The 16,879-nt window shown below is 43.3% G+C and overlaps 3 protein-coding genes across 3 annotated transcripts; 2 read left to right on the top strand and 1 right to left on the bottom strand.

Annotated features, from left to right (window-relative positions):
- Nucleotides 1-3,188: 3,188 nt before the first annotated feature.
- On the top strand, nt 3,189-4,430 carry LAJ45_04577 (uncharacterized protein; the record flags this gene model as incomplete). The annotated part of the gene is made up of 5 exons (XM_046114157.1): nt 3,189-3,208; nt 3,269-3,427; nt 3,484-3,527; nt 3,603-4,111; nt 4,176-4,430. 5 exons carry the CDS (start codon nt 3,189-3,191, stop codon nt 4,428-4,430), a joined length of 987 nt encoding a protein of 328 aa, XP_045972679.1.
- A 3,229-nt stretch (nt 4,431-7,659) lies between these two features.
- On the top strand, nt 7,660-10,642 carry LAJ45_04576 (uncharacterized protein; the record flags this gene model as incomplete). Its single annotated transcript, XM_046114156.1, has 14 exons — nt 7,660-7,787; nt 7,856-7,929; nt 7,996-8,263; nt 8,319-8,347; nt 8,405-8,433; nt 8,490-8,542; nt 8,597-8,665; nt 8,728-8,792; nt 8,849-8,998; nt 9,055-9,168; nt 9,226-9,314; nt 9,382-9,473; nt 9,538-10,238; nt 10,293-10,642. 14 exons carry the CDS (start codon nt 7,660-7,662, stop codon nt 10,640-10,642), a joined length of 2,211 nt encoding a protein of 736 aa, XP_045972678.1.
- Nucleotides 10,643-11,506: 864 nt separating this feature from the next.
- Nucleotides 11,507-13,089, bottom strand: LAJ45_04575 (uncharacterized protein; the record flags this gene model as incomplete). Its single annotated transcript, XM_046114155.1, has 7 exons — nt 11,507-11,846; nt 11,895-11,928; nt 11,988-12,067; nt 12,130-12,518; nt 12,575-12,642; nt 12,698-12,734; nt 12,835-13,089. The coding sequence occupies 7 exons, from the start codon at nt 13,087-13,089 to the stop codon at nt 11,507-11,509; spliced, it is 1,203 nt and encodes a 400-aa protein (XP_045972677.1).
- Nucleotides 13,090-16,879: the final 3,790 nt, after the last annotated feature.

Raw genomic sequence — 16,879 nt, 5'->3', positions numbered from 1 at the left:
GTTTCGCTCTCTTATGCTATCTGCAAATCGCAAATAAGGTAACCGTTCTACTAGGCAAACATAAACATTAGCTTTTCAGAACGAAATTTAGTCTGCATGCACTAGCTATCTTAGTTGTTGCAGTTCTTAATTTTGTAGAACCTAGCCGTAAAATAGATAGAACGTTTCAAATTTGGCGTTCGTCATGAAACCAACGAAAGGGATGGCGTAATGTTCGAATTCGTTTTTGTGAACCGTCTTGGCAGGCCTTGGCAACTTCGTCCGGGGTACAAGTATGTACCTCCATGATGGAGGCATCACTCGGCCTAAGCTGGTCTTCCGCCATCTTTGAGTAAAGACAAGTTCACTCGCTTCCATCACGGAAGAGCACCATAATGCAGGCGCCGAGTGAGATATCATGATGTTTATATTAGGAGGAATCGCTATACGCTAAACTGTTAACTTAATATCAAACATATAAGTTTGATGTACGGGGGGGTGAGCAGGGCATGTGAACTTTCATGCATGAGACGGCTTACAAATACATGTCCTATAATGCTGTCCCCATGAACGCACAGACAGACTCTTCACAAGCCATCAAGATGTTTTGCTTTTGCGAAGCACACAAAATTGCGTTTCCAGATGTTGCATTCTGGCGGGGTAATCGGGCATTAGACAAAAGATAATATTGCCTTAAAACCTGGGGTATGTAACACCAAGAATTAAATAAGCTTTTAAATGCCGGTGATAAGCGCGGTGGTGGTGCTGGACCATTTTGTGGGTGTGATTCCACGCCGGCCGTAAATTGGGTACGTAAGATCACGCTTAGATGCATCTTCTCCGTATTTCCAAGACATAAGAGAGCGCGCGTCGATGCAAGTAGTAAGTTTGAATTTGATCTTTCACGGCAAATATAAATTAGGGTTCCGAGGGCCGGGAGGGGTTGATCAAAGTACGTGATGTAATTGGCATCGGCAATGTAAGGACAAGAAGCTCAATGTTAATATTGTCGGTTCGTACCTACATCTACGTGTATAGGAAGAGTTGTAGCTTACGCCACATTATGCTAGAGCGTCTGAAACTACATGTATGTACATGTAGGTACAGTACATTCATGTACCCACTGCATCGGAAATCAGGACAGCCTACTGGTGCGAGCAGCTTGTTGCTAAGTAGGAGATTTATGGGTGCGAGGTTACAGTAGTACATATAGTACCAGTGTTTATTTCATTTGGAAACAATGGTACGTATTAGAACGCGCCGCGCGGTAGCTACACGTACGCAAACAATATATTGTGAGATCAAGAAATAATCTTCGTTGGATACAGTAGTACTAGTGCAGAACAGCTTGGAAGAAGTGGCTAATTTTGTTTTCTGAGCTGTAACATCGACATACTACATCACTTTTCGCTACACCCTCTAAATCTCAGGTAGCTGTCCTTATCAATCACGATTTATGAACACTGGCATATGTAATGGCAAAGGTCACGGGGATTTCAAAGAATTCTATTAAAATAAGCGGTTTACAGTCTTATAGCAGCATCTTGATGCAATTGTTGAATTCTGCCCTTCGAGTCTGAAGCTAGATACGTAAGTCATATAAAAACCGACATTACCATCTTAGGCACTGTGCTATCCGTGTCATTAGGAGCTGGTAGAGATTAATGGATATTAAAGTTACAATAGTCACAAGGCGTCACAGATCTTAGTACTTCTATGGTGGAGCGAGGAGTGGGTACATGTGGTGAGGCAGACATACACCTCCAAAGCGGAGTGACTTTAGGTGCTTGAGCTAGTCGAATAGTCATATCTATTATAAGTATCAGAACTAGCCGTAGGTCATTGTACCTAGAAACAATTCACTTTGATATATAAAAAAAACTAGCCGTAGGCCAGTCATGAGCATCTATTATGTAGTCCTTCTATCCTTGATGTGTCTCGTTATTTCAGTCGCATATTGATATCTGCTACTCGTAGTTTTTTGGCGTTTCCGGACGCAACTGCTATTGCATGCCATACAAAAGATAGCCTTGGCGAGTTTTTTCTGTGTATGCAATAGCAGTTGCGTCCGGAAACGCCAAAAAACTACGAGTAGTATAGTGGCCTGATGGCATATGTTGGTTTTTTACTTTAGCATTGCCGCGGCATCTGTGTTGCATTTTGTGCTAGAATTCTGCATCCTATGAAAGCACTTTTTAAACATACCCTAGACTGTAAATATATTAGGGGATTTGGAGCCCTCAAGCATCCTCCATCAGTAAATTTTGAGTCTACTACGTCAGGTAGTCTTATTTAGCGGAAGGCTTATGCCATCCGTGGCCTCCCCTTCATAAACATGCAGAATCAAACATACGTACTTGATTACAAGAATATGAACCAGAAAATGCAAATGTCTATTTTGTACGGCAGATCCGCGCCACTCCATATATGTATGTACAGCGTGAGGTAGAAGTATGGGAAGAGTCCTATTGGCTTGCCCAGCCATAGAAACCCTGTTTTTAGACCCCTGTTTCTACAATAATTTTCCCTCTCGCTGTATGGACAGACGAAAAGGCTCGTATTTGCATGTGTAAATGTCATTGTTGTGGGGTAAAGTGGGCGAACGCGGCAGTTACAACATATACACAAACCCTAACCCTGCCAGCGCCTTACAGCTACACAAGAAGATCCCACTGCATTCCCTTTTCTTTATTCTTGGCATAATCATGCATGCAAATTCCCTTATCTAGTCTATTACATGTAGGTACTTGCTATTGATACGCCTTTTTAAGTTAGATAACCTCGAGCATGCCTTGTTTCGCTTGATTAGTCTACAATGCGACATAACTAGAGTCCATACAAAATCACTCGAGACATGACATTTGTCATCCTATATGTACCTATTGGAAAACCATCCTATATTTAACTGCTAATTAATTATCTTATGTCAAGGAATTTTTTGATTCATTGGTTGTGTGGATCGGCGAAATAAGAATCTGGCTGCGTTGGACGGTTTTATCCATACCCACCACCACACGCCTCAACCTTTCTCCAACTTTCTTCACCTCTCCATCTCCCTCCACCACCATCCATCCAGATCTGCAAGTCCCCATCAAGCTCTCCATCATCAATCATCAATCATCAAACCTAGCTTGCTATCCTATAAATCTTTCGAACTTCACTTTCTTTGTGTGATACACACCTTTTATCCAAACCCAGTCAAAATCAGAATGCCAACCAAAGTCTTCCTGTGGGTGTCTTTCCTCGATATCTTCAATAATCCAACACTGACAGTAGCCGTATAATTAAGTACCGGAGTTACCGGTTACATCGGTGGAACAGTGTTCAATTCACTTTATGAGAAACATCCAGAGTTCGAGTACGCTGTGCTTGTGCGTTCACCTGAGGCAGCCAAGAAGATCACTGCTCAATACTCCAACACAAGAGCCGTCGTTGGTGATTTGGATTGGTATTACTCCGCCTTTTTTTTTAGAAGTTTTGATTTTGAATCTAATTCTTCTATAGTCCCGACATCACTGAAGAAACTAAAAAAGCGGATATCGTCATCAGTACGCCTACCTTTCCTTGCTTTTTCTCAGGCTTTCCTCAGTGCGTTAGTATTTAACATTCTTCTACTTTTATAGACGCTGCCAATAATGATCATGTTGCCTCTGCTCGTGCAATCACTGCCGCACTTTCCGACTCTGCCTATCTGATTCACACCTCGGGCACCTCTATCATTCTTGACTGGAAAGAGCACGGCTTCGGTACCCATCTTGGAACCAAGGTTTACAGCGACGTAACTGGCGTCTCTGAAGTTACTTCTCTCCCCGATGACGCGTGGCACAGAGATGTCGATAAAGTTGTTCTCGAATCCGGCAAAAAAATTGCAATCATTTGCCCGTGCTGTATTTATGGTCTCGGAACTGGGCCGGGAAAGAAGGTCAGCTGGCAGATACCCCAGCTTGCTAGGTGGACTATCGAGCGCGGAAAAGGATTCAAGGTCAATAAGGGAGAAACCTATTGGAACCATGTTCATGTCCTTGATCTTGCGGATCTTTACGTCTTGCTCGTTGAGGAGGCTTTGAAGCCGAATGGGGGAAGAGTTACCTGGGGACCCGAGAACTATTACTTTGCTGAGAATGGTGAACATGTACGTCAATCTCTCTGTTCTCTTTTTTCCTTTGTAATGATTACTAATATTCCGGTGAACTCAGATCTGGGGAGAGGTTTCCCAGGCAATTGCCAATATCTGCAAAGAGAAGGGGTTGATCCAGGACAACACTGTCGAATCATTGACTCCAGAAGAAGTCAAGACATTTGCCCCCACTGGTCATTTGGAGTGGGGTAGCAACTCCCGAGGAAAGGCTGAGAGGGCCAGGCAGTTGGGTTGGGGAGCCAAACAAAAAGGGTTGTTTGATAGTCTGGACCAGGAAGTAGAGATGGCAGCTAAAGCTCTTGGAAAACTATAATGCTCTTCTCCAGAGACACTGGGAAAGCTAATCTCAGCTAGTTGATGTTTCAGATAGCAAAAACCTATGCAATAAAATGTTTCAAAGGTCAGGATCTAAGATACGAGAAACTCCCGATAGTATCTTCATTTGATGAAATATTTTCTCAGATTTCAAGTTCTACATTCTTGTCAGGTGGTTTCGACGAGGACCTGTTTACAGTATATCATACCATATTCCCCTGGTGATAATTTATAATGTCCATTCTGGGGTTTCTTTCATCTGTATGCGGTTCGTGCCACTGCTAGTAATAGATCCATCTTATGCACATACTAATTGTTGCTTGACGACGGATGTTCCCCGATGACATCGCCCGATCAAATACTAATCTTGACCGATCAAATACTTCCTTAGCGAGCGCATAAAGTTCAATTTATGTGCATGTAGGGCTTGTAAGACTAATTTGCAGATCAGCTATTGCATATTGACGCTTGCAAGGTACGTAAATACTTAACCAGTACACTTATCGCCAGAACCCGAAACTCAACTATCATGCTCGGAAACTTTGTTTCAGAGGCCTATGACTCAACTCTCGATAATGGGTACTTATGTGAGCTTGAGCACTAAGCGTTGAGTGATTATAAGTCGGACTCTTCCATCCAGAGTTTGCAATTTGTTTCACCAAGAGTCGCTGCAGAATTCTACCATACCCCGCTAAGTGTTTCTAGATCTACCGAGAAAGAAGGGTGTTTTCTTTATTACCGATTAGAGTTCGAAAATCGCCCCCGGTTACAGGTCACACAATCTCACATTATGTTATGTTACCGAATAGAGCAAGGTACAGGTAGGTGGTACACAAGTGAGTTACGTATTACAGTGGTTCTACCCGCCATGCCACCGTTTCCCAACGAAGACGATTACATATGTATGAAGTTCATGTACCATGCTACAGGCAAAAGCAAAGTTCCCGTGTAAGAGTAGAGTATATGTTCAGCATAGAAAAGAATTTAGACTTCGACGCGAACACCCAGTATACCTAGAATATATTTTCATTGCTTGAACCTTTACTAATGCTTTGTCAGCGAGTGATGTTTTGTGATTAACTTTTGGGTGTGATACGATACCTACTAGGGTGAAGTTGAAGAATACAGCATTTTAAGAAGGGTGCTCTATTTTCCTGTACTACTAGCGTCTTGACAAAGCGAATCTGGTCCGTCAATGGCGCTCCGCGCTGTTTGTGGACAAAACGCTATACCGAATTAATTCACGCCCGTGATTCGCATTTCCATGGCTGACTAGATCTATAGATATATCTACTCTACTTATGGCGCTGCGGTTATAAATGTAAGCAGTGGTGTGGTGCTACAACGTCCTCATAGCTCTGCAATTAAGATTTTAATTTCTTGTGGGACGTGGGCTCTGGGGAATTTTAGTGGATCATGCATGTTCGCTTATCGACCAGATCAATACTATTGTATAATATTGGATTACACGAGACTGAGAGTTTTTTATTATCGTTCTTATCAGATTAATATTGCAAACAAGTCTCGGTATTATTTGTCCAACATAGAGTACATAACTCCGATCCCTCCGCGCCGAAGCTTCTCAGGCAGAAAATGCAAACGATAAAATCATGAGCTTTTATTAACTCGCTGTGGTTTGAAGACTTCAAACCGGGGGCGCGAGTAGGTACGTGCACCTCATAATATGGGCTTTGCCGTCGATCGACCATAAAATGATTTTCCAGCTGCATGTACTGTTGATCATGATCGTTCTCCCGGACATCCGCTCTATGCTCAAGCAAGAGAAATACTTGCACTCAGCTGTCTTCAGCCCCAAGGTGACTACTTCCCGGTGCTTTGATTGGCTGGTTCCGAATTAAACTTTGAGTTTTTTTTTTTTTTTTTGTTTATATCATGATCAAGGGTCATGAGAGAGCACACTGCATGCTTCACTACTCAAAATCGCGCTTGGTATGATTCTATATGATATTAATTGCAGTTTGAATATGCGGAAGATAACCATATGGGAGAGGTACATGTACCTCTTATCGGTACCACATTGCGCTGCCCATCAAGAGGGGAAGGCCGTGCAACAGACAGCTGAGATCTTAGAACGTTAGAAAGGCCGTGCAGCCAGCAGCTTCCAAACACAGCGTATGTAAATGAGAATAAACATCCGCCCCTCTTAATAACACCGCAAAACATCGGGTAATTGGCTATCTCTATCAGGGATCATCTTCCGGCGATTGGCCGAGTTGTATCGATCTGCAACAGGGATTTCCTATATAAGTATCTTTGATCTGGCGCTAGCCGGCGGGATATATGGTTTGCATTTTATATATATATAGCTTTTATTGTTTTTTTTTTTTAAAAAAAAAGGTTAGAGCCTTGTTGAAAATGGTACCCCGCCTGCCGATCAAATGTAATTAAGAGTGCAAAGAACTTTATCAGATCTACACCTATCAGCACGGAATTTGGGACTTAGCGCTTCAGGGTTTGAGTCGTCGTAATAGGACCAATAAGTACTACTACATGAAGGCAAGACAGGTATCGGCACGAATCCTAATAAGTGTTTGTTTTTCCAATATATCTTGGTAGAGTACATATATGTATATGTAAGATAATCCTGAATCGCAAAGCTCCGAGATTTCCGTTGACTGTGTAACTGATTTGAAAGTTAGACTACCACACAGCTGCACCTCACGAATTTTTACAGCTGAACTGAACCTTCCACATCCTAAACTAGAATCAAGCCTTTATAATAATTGACGTCTAGTTCATATATCAAATGTAATGAAATCTTCTGCAACAGGTAAATGAACACCGAAAGATAGGTAGTCTTCAGAGTATCTATACCTAATATAGTTAAACCCTTTTTATTATAAAAAAGACCTGCCTATGAAAATCGCTCTTTGGATATAGTTACGCCCTTTCTTGAAAAATGGCAAAATCTAGAACGGTCTTCAATTGATCAATTGACGATCCTTACACTTTCTTTTTCGACTGCCGGCGCTGATAACCTTGCCCAATCAAGTGATGGAAATCGGCATGAGGATCTTTGGTGTTTCGAGAACTGCCTTTCCTTAAGGTTCCGTCACTATCGAAGTGCTCTGCCTCGAAGTGATTCAGCCTCGGAATATCAAGGAAGTATTTCAAAATCTCGAGGAACTTTCAGACATAAATAGGAGCGACTCTGCCGGAAATCTTGAGAGGAATTCATACCTACCAAACTAGTGTTCACCTTCATCATGTCGTGCGCTAAAACTCTCCCAGTACCAACATTCAAAGAATCCATCGTCCAACACCATAGAACAGATGGTTACTGGATCGAAACCTACTGGGTCGATCCCGAGGATAAGGTTCCAGGTCTCATCGGGTAGGGCAATCCCATGTTATATCTGTCTTATGAACTTTAATTTTAATAGGAATTGAACAACTATGTAGATACGGCCTAGGAGTCGGTGATATATGCATCTTCGATAACCCGCTCAATGGTGGTCCTAAGGAAGCTGATGGTGGTAAGTCATGAGAGATATTCAGTAGTTGAATGAGAACAGACCTTACTGACAATTCATTTCTTCAAGGTTGGAAATCTTACTGTGTTAAAAAACTTAACTCTCCTGTCGCCGTCGCTACTGGAAATTGTGCTGGGGCTGGCCGCAACGACATCGTCATATGCTATGAATATGGGCAAACATTTTTGACTGCTAATCCCGACGGTGGAGATATAATCTGGTTGGAGAATCCAGGAAGGGACAAGGAGACGAAAAAACTCAAGGAAGATTGGAAGGAAAGAACAATCGGCCGATGGCCAGCTATGCATAGATTGAAAGCTGGATATTTCACCCAGCGGTATGTGCTTTCTGCATGGTTTGAAGACTGCAAAAACTGATGTGAGGGTAAAAAGATCCATCTTAGAGCTTATTGCTTTACCAAGTGAGTGAATTGTCCCCCCTGTGTCAATATAAGTATTCAGTGCTGATACACATGCAGTTGTGAACGGAATCACTCAGGGTGATATCGTAAGTCGAGTCTTAGACGCCCTCTTAGATGTCTACTTTTTAACTATTCTGTTCAGGATACAGCAGTCCCTATAATCATGTTTCAAAAGCCAGAGAAGTCCCTGAACGCGTAAGGCATCTAGAACACAGTTGTTTCAAACGTGAAGGTCTGACATGGGAATAGTATTGAATGGAATCGGTCAATAGTTGACGATCAGTGCTTCACGGTCATCCATGATGCCGCGCCCAAAAAGTATTTTTTGTCCCATCACACAGCTGAAAATTGTGAAACTTGGATAGCCTGACGTCCTACAGATTCGAAGCGCAAGGTGGCCGTGATTCCCTATTTGTTGCATCCCGTTCGGGAATTGACTGGCTGTGTAAGTCCCTTCAAGATAACAATGGCGGGCCCTCAGACACTAATACCCAGTAATAGACTGGGAGGACAGCAAGTGGAAAAAGGAACATATCACAGACGGTTTAGAGCAGAAGCCTGGGATGGACTATTATGGATCCGCTTGTGTTGATGTTGGGAAGCTGGGAAATGATCCTTCCGCCTATGTCATGACCATTGATCCCTTTCACGGTTAGTCACGCCTAAATATGAAGTACTAGACCTAGACTTATAATTACAATAATTAGGTGGTGTTGTCTCGGTTGTCACAAAGCAAAAGACTGGACCCGACTCTCATACATGGACCCGTAAGGTTCTTGATATATACGGCACTCCGGAGCAGCGGCAGAATAAAGGCACCGGCACGTATTTCTGAAATTCCCTCCTGGCCTGGCATTTTGAGCTAATTAGAAAAAAAGGACCCGGCCATTATGTTGTATGTGGGGACTTTGATGGTGATGGCGACGATGAATGTCTCGTTGCGATGATGGGACCCTCTCCTTGGAAGGTAACTAATACCAATAGCCCCGAATAGTTAACTCTTATACCTAATGTTCAACGTGATTCACCGATAGGGGATATTCTATTACAAATGCATTGATCTTGAGAATAAAGTATTTGCAAAGTGGAAGATCTCAGGGGAGTCTGCTGCTCGTCTTGCGATTGGGTAAGTTGCCACCAATGACGTTTCTGCATGCTTGATTATTTTACTAACATGATTTCCAAAACAGCGATTTCAATAATCACGGGAAATTGGACGTTGCCGCGATCTCTTACAACGTGGAAAAGTATTACGAGGAACCCAACCCTACAATCCGACTCTACACCAATGAGATTGTCAAAAGCGCAAAGAGCCCGCCTACAATTATTGGTACGGTCTGGGGAGGGGAAGCGTTGTACTATGTCCCTAAGCCTACAGAGATCACGGCTCCACAGACCACCCCGCTCATAAACGTTGCGGGCTATATAATGACACTGGAGATTCATCCTCCTAACACAAGCGTCCCAACAAAAAAAGGAGATGCCACCAAAGTTCTCTACGGCAAAGCTTTAGACGGGGAGATTCCGCGCGAACCACTCAATGTTCCCGCAAACGAGAAGGCTTCCGCTTTGCTTCTTCATGATAAGCTTGACTTTCCGGAGGTAGGGTGTATACTCATGCGGATTAGACCAGAGGAGGGGTATAATCCGCATAAACCGGACCTTGCGCCACCAACGTCAGCACATGCAGAAGATACCCGAGTGAAAGTCGAGAACCTATTTGAATTTAGCTACCCGGAGCTAGCACTGCCCCAGCCTCTCAAGTTCACCCAAGTTGGAGAGCTTGAGTGGGGGCAAGCATGGGTGGGTAAAGATTTTAGCAACATGACTGGTATCGACTTCCGATTCCTGGATGGGACACATCTTTGTCACGTACAATATTGGACTATAGGTATACCGAAATCCCACATTCTGCTATCGATTTCTATTACTAAAGATTATATAGGCAAAGGAGTATCTGCTGGTGTGCATAACCATTCTGAAGACACCTTCCTCGAAGTACATCTTTGTCTCGTTCCCGGCACCGGAGAGAACACGGGCATGTGGCGCGTTCCACCCGATTTTCCAGTTGATCCAGAAAAGCCAAATGATGTTCCAGCTGATAAGTTCATCAAGCTTCCGTTGGAAGCGCTAGAACAGCAGGGTGGGTTTTGGGAGAGGGATCGTGATGGGAAGCCCATCTGGTTGGACAATGGAGCTGTCAAGTACCCGTGGCATAAGTGGCAAGCCGATAATAAGAAAGATGGTCTCGATGTTTGGATAGCCTATGAGTTTAACCCAGAGCTATGTCTCTAAAGGTTGTATTCTAGTCTCAGGCCTAGAGTCGTTGATGGGCGCGCTTTTCTTTTCACTCAATTGAAGGCCGGTTTGGGCAATGAGCATCGTTTCGAAATGTAGTAGTCATTGGAATTGAAATCCCTCATACCTTGAGGGGACTAGGCCTATCATCTGTCTGACTTGGGACATTTATTTCTGTAAACCACTTTTTCTCCCAATGAATGCCCTTTGACTCGGCTATCAATCCCTTCAAGCGTGAATTGTCACATTCGCAAATTATGCATGCACCCTACGCTATAACAGCAACAATCACTAACTTTATATGAACTTCTTGGCTCTTTCTTCACAAGCCTGCTCTATCAGTGTGAATTATATAGGCCCAAAAGCAGAAAGCGCACACACAACTTCCATGATTCACAAAATATCACTCGCGATTTCATTATTAGGATTTAAACCTAACCCTGGAATTTTATCTTTTTTTTTTTTTTTTTTTTGTTGTTTAATTCATTAATTGCATTCTGGAATTTTATCTCTACTATACTGATAGCAACCCCAGAACCAAACAGATAAAAGGAGCCATTATAAAAGATTTGGACTGAAATGGTGGTCTATGCACCTAGCTAGATAAGGTTGAGATGTGATTGGTCCATGATATTACATAGCAGCTAGTAGACCCCGCCCTGTTCTGTCACGAGCATGCCTAGCCTAGCTGGGTGTCGAGTTTGTGTTCTAATAAGTATATTACTACGCACGCGAGTAAAGGCATTATACTAGTAATAATATCTACATTTCATCAAATCTATACATAAACCCAACTCCCCAGAAGCTTCAACTACATAGTACTGAAAATAAGATAGAACAAAAGAAGCCACCCATTCCACGTCATGAAGCTTCTTTTTTGCCCCCACCACCATGACTTGACCCCGGCACTGGGAAGTCTACACTGTGATTATCGTAAAAACTAGTCCCCACCTCTGTCCTTGTCACTGTCACCACCCCAACATTTCCTATCCCCTCTGACGTCTTATCAACTCTCTCAACCGACCCTAAAGGAATTGAATCTCCCTTTGTCTGAGTAGCCCAATTCTGATATCCACTAGCGCGGTCCTTTTTACTATTACGAATATTCTCGATAGTACCCAATAAGGTGGGAACGAGCTTTTTAAGAAGGGGACGGATGGTGGGTATGGAACTGCAGATTATGGCTATGTTGACTTCAACGCTGTGAAAGTTAGTTAAGTTATCCCCACCCTATGGTCTATCGACTTACATGGACCAAACGCTTATGTTGACACCACTCTTCCCTGGATTTAGTATCAGTTAGTCATCGCTCCAAATATGACAAGTGGAGAGCTTCACGAACATGATGGATCAACCAGAATGGGTTTTAACACCAGCATTTGAACAAGCATGATAAGCCTCGCAATAGATGCCACCGGGGCCCTAGACACAAAGTCCGTCAGTCCTCACTCGCTAAGTCTCGTAGTTTTTTCTCTGAAACTCACAAGCAACCTAACATAAAAACGATATACAAGCCCCATTTCTGACGCTTTGGTAATTGCGCCTGCATAATTAACCTCAAAGGCAGCAACCACAACACCAAGTCCGTCACAATATTGATTCCCTGTATAGAGTACTGCAGTAGAGCGTATCCTACACATGTCCCCTTCACAGTCGACATCGGGTTCATCCTTTCCCATCCGTAGTGAATTGGTGTGCATTGGAATATAGAGGCCATCAGCATGGATATGGTTGCTGCAGTAGTGATTGCGAAGATTGTCCATGTGAGTTTGATGATTCTGTCCGTAGGAGATAGTCGCAGGAGGAGAAGGTTGAGAGAAGCCTTGGTAAATCCTAGGCTGATTAAGTACAATATCTGGGATATGTAGGCCAGCTGCATTAGTTTGTTAGTTAACATTCACATAGATATGAAGTGATGGACTGACTGACCTTGGTGATATCGATGAAGTTCAGGATAGGAACATCCCATGCATGTTTTCCGACACCATAATTCACGCCTAGAAACAGTCAGATTTGAATGACACTTGAATGTAGAGATCAAGCCACGCTTACTCAAACAAACGGTAACTGTTAATCCTACAGCCGCTGCCTAAGTTCGTCAGTAAAGATGATGCTACTTCTGGTAGATACTTTCACGTCACCATATGCATAGGAATAAAACTAGTAGGTGCGATGGGAGTCGAACTTACAGTTGCAGCCAAAATTGAGTAATCATCTGCGCCAACAAATCCTAATAGAACCGCCCGACTATACATCCGCGAAGAAACGACCACAGAAGTAATAGTTATCAATGTAATTGTCGGTATTGTCAATAGCGATCCAATATTCTCCACCACATTGTCAGTTGCCGTTGACGATGAGAATGATCCATTGATATAATTAGAAGTCGAAGCCGTTTGTGTGAGGTTGAAAGGAATATCCGCCTCCCGTGGTATTAAAATCATACCGACAGCCGCGCACCTATGTCAGGATAAATGTATGCAAGAAGCATCCCCCCCAGAGATGAGAGGACCTATATGACCCCATTTTCTTCCTTAGCCCCGGTGGACAAAGTGCCGCTTACTATTTACTGGGTATCCCCCTCCTCTTTTCTCAAGTACTACGTAACCTAGGGTAAGGTTTCGTGTGTGGCTTGCCAATTTCAAGGTCCTGGAGATTTTGATTCGAGGTATTCAGCTAATTCCAACCTGGTTTTGTGTCACTTCATTCAGGTTCATTGATTTCCGTCATGGAGCGGTAACCACTTAGGGTATTCGATACACACACATCCAAAGTCAACTTTAACAAGGGATTCCTAGTCAAAGTCAAAGATAATCTTATGCGAGAACCTATATAGCTATGTCGTAGACTCGAGTGGTACCTAGTGTGCTAGACCCCCAGAGAGGATGTGTTCACCTACAATTCTGCATCACATTCGTATCTCATGCAGGGGGGCAAACTTTGGGGACATCTACCTACCTTTCTAGGATAGCCATCAGGATCCCCGGCAGAGCAAGATCATCTTTACATACATCTGGATTCGCCAATAATTGACCATTCCTTATCAGGAGAGCTAGAGAGATGAACCCTCGTCCCCGGAGGGATCGCCTGAGCTACTTAGACCAGGGAAATTACCGAGAGATCTTTTAGCGGTTTGTCGGTACTCGGGACTGTGAAACGATACTGAATGCTCCATCTCAAGAGTTATTACCGGGTTAGCTATACAAGTACGTACCTCATATGTAGCTGGACAGCAGCGACATCTCTGGTGAAAATTGATGTCGGTTCGGGGCGCTGCAGCACACATGCCCACGACACGACCAAAACCTGGGTTCAAACTAGCTGTAGCCGCATGGCTGTATTATTGTGTGAGGCCAGAACTCAAACGCCTACTACTTTTATGTATTCAAACGCCATATTCCCGTTACACGTCATGGACCCTTGAACGATCTAACCACTGAACTGTCGTGGCTCTCGATGTGGAGCAAACCGCAGACAGAGGGCCAGTGCTGGAGGTAAAGTATATTAGTTTATGGTCCTCCGCCCTGAGACAAATCGATTTCTCGAGAGCTGAGTTCTTAGAACCATAAACTTGGAAAGATGCAATGAACCAGGAGCACCTACTCGGAGCGAGCAGTAAGTACTCTTGATGGACGTGATGTGTGCCGGCAGAAGAAGCTCTCCTTTAACCCTTCAAGCTTTGTAACACGAGTGCTTCGTCATGTCATTGTCTCAACGGTTTCCTCCAGAATGTCTCCGGCACGACCTAGAATGCCTAGTATGTATCTTGCTTCATGACCCATATGTATTGCAGGGTGACAAAAATAACTACGCACCAAAGTTTGTATTGGAAAAGAGTATTTTCTAGACCTACCACTCCGAAAATGCGACCACTAACTTGATAACCTACAGGAAAGATCTTTGGAGCTCTAGAAACTCCCATATACACTTATGTCTCTCACAGCCTATATAGTTATGCAATAGCTATACTTCAAAGTTCGGCCTTTTTGTTAGTAACCCACATGGCAACCATACAAAAATTGACAACTTCAATTCTTTGTAACTCCATGAGTATACAAGATATCAGAGAGATAACCATATCTCTAAAATTCTGGAGCTTGGGAGATTTGGTCTTTCTGATATGAAATTTGTGGCGGTATGTTTGAAGTAGCTAGGTCCAAAAAACGTTATTTTACCATACAAATTTGGGTGCGTAGTTATTTTTGTCACCCTGCAATACCACCTAGAGTACCTACTGACACTCAATCCCCAGTTCTTAGAAAAAGCAATGCTCAAAATCCGGGGATAAATATTTCCAAAGCTCCGATTTGCTGCTAACCCTGACGCCGCCACCACGGAACCTTCCGAGTATATGCCGTAAGCGATAAACGTGCTAGCCAGGGTCTCAAAACGGATAGAGCCGCACCACTAATGATCTGTAATCATTTGAAAGAGGAGAAACCTTCTGTGTGGACTCTGTTTAGATTTAGGCAGATTTATCATTCCCAGGAGCTGAGGGAAATCGAAGGTACTCCGGCCTCTAGGCCCTGAGGGTTCCGTTTAATCTTGCACACTCCAGATTTTATTCTGCTCTGGAGTGTGCTATCTCCCTTCGGCAGCCCAAATACCAGACCCCCGGGAGATTCACAGAACGAAAAAAAAATAAGAAAAACTGCACATCATGCCACTTCTTACTTAGATCAATTTACGGCTTCTCGGTAAGGGAAAGCGAGAAAAATATGGACAAAAGGAAACGAACACATTGATACGCGGACGGTATGTGCGAGAGGGGTGCCCCGGTGGTTACTTTATCCTAGGCACCGATGGTCGGGCTAACCTAGAAACCGGACCGACATGTGGCTGGGCCCGATATCGGCCTAAGCTATCTTCAGTATCCTTCCAAGCTGTAACATCGAAACCAAACCAAGCTTTCCACGAGCCGAAATGAGTCGAAACTTCAAGATGACACCACCATTTCTCTTCTTCCAGGCTGACTACCAGGTACTTACAGGTAGGCATATATGTAAAGTAGAGTACCATGTAAGAGCCGCGCTGTGCTGCCCGCTAACGCAAACATAAGACCACAGTCTTCTCCGGATGGGCAGTAGACTCAAGTTGTCGCCGAGCTGCCAGAAATAATACAGGTATCTGAGATTGGCAGGTTCGTATTCTTTAATTTTTTCGTTTACTCATACCCAAGCAGATTAAAAAACTAATCTACATTACTATTTTAAAAATCACCCCATTGTACTATAGTAGAGATACAGTGGTTACGCATGTCAAGAAAACGTTAATGACCTCCGATCGATCGTTGTCTCTAAGCTAAGTCCATCGATTGCAGATTCTTCACTGACTCAAGTTGTTCAAACAGAACAGATGGGGCTGAAAAGATGTATCTAACAAAAGGGATATATATTGAATACAGGATAGGGTACGAGTAAGAGATATATCGATACACACATCAGATGAATTGGGGTGAAGACAGACATCTATGCTCTTGAGCCAGTTGGCGGTTCCAGAATAGAGTCTCGGGACTGTCAAAAAGCTTCTTGCTGTTTATCAATACTTCAACAGCTTATCACCCCCCTTATCAATAGTTTACGCTATAACTCTAGCGCCGTGTGTTCCTCCCCTCTTCCCCAACTCCGAAGACGAGTGATTTTCTATGATTATTTGCCGCCTTTTTGGATCGGGGAATCAAACAATCCGACTTACACAGTCCTTTAATTACATGAATAGGACTCGTCAAAGAAACCAGTCATTTTTGTGCCTGAGGATATGGCTTAAGTCCTGACCCTAGGCTCATTCTCATTTATATCACCCCAAGTTCCAAGCCGTGTTAGTGAAAGATTGAGCTTACTTAGTTACGGTCCTGGTATCTAAGGGGATGGAGTCGGTTTTCTTTTAATCATCTTGCATAGTTATTCGGTTTTCTCATGAGTTAACCTACCTGAATATGTACAAGAAAATCGCACTCTCAATCTCACCGTCATGATAGCAGAAGCGTTATTTATTCTAAGGTATCTATGAAGAACCGTTAATTCTGCCGTAACCGGCTATCTCATGATTACCATATATAAATTCTAGACTACATGTAGCTGCTATCTCGGATTGGAGGACTCCTAGAGAGGGATTGAGGGGGAAAGCCCCACGATCATGTCCGTCAGCGGTGCAGAATTCGACTTGGATAGTTTTCGCTGATTTCAAATAGAGATATATTGAATTCAGCCTGTGAATCAAAAGAAGCTTTGAATT

This window comes from Morchella importuna, assembly GCF_003444635.1.
Source record: "Morchella importuna strain M04M26 chromosome Unknown Morimp01GS011, whole genome shotgun sequence".
NCBI lineage: Eukaryota > Fungi > Ascomycota > Pezizomycetes > Pezizales > Morchellaceae > Morchella > Morchella importuna.
The sequence above is the reverse complement of the archived record's forward strand: the minus strand, read 5'-3'. Positions and strand labels throughout refer to the sequence as shown.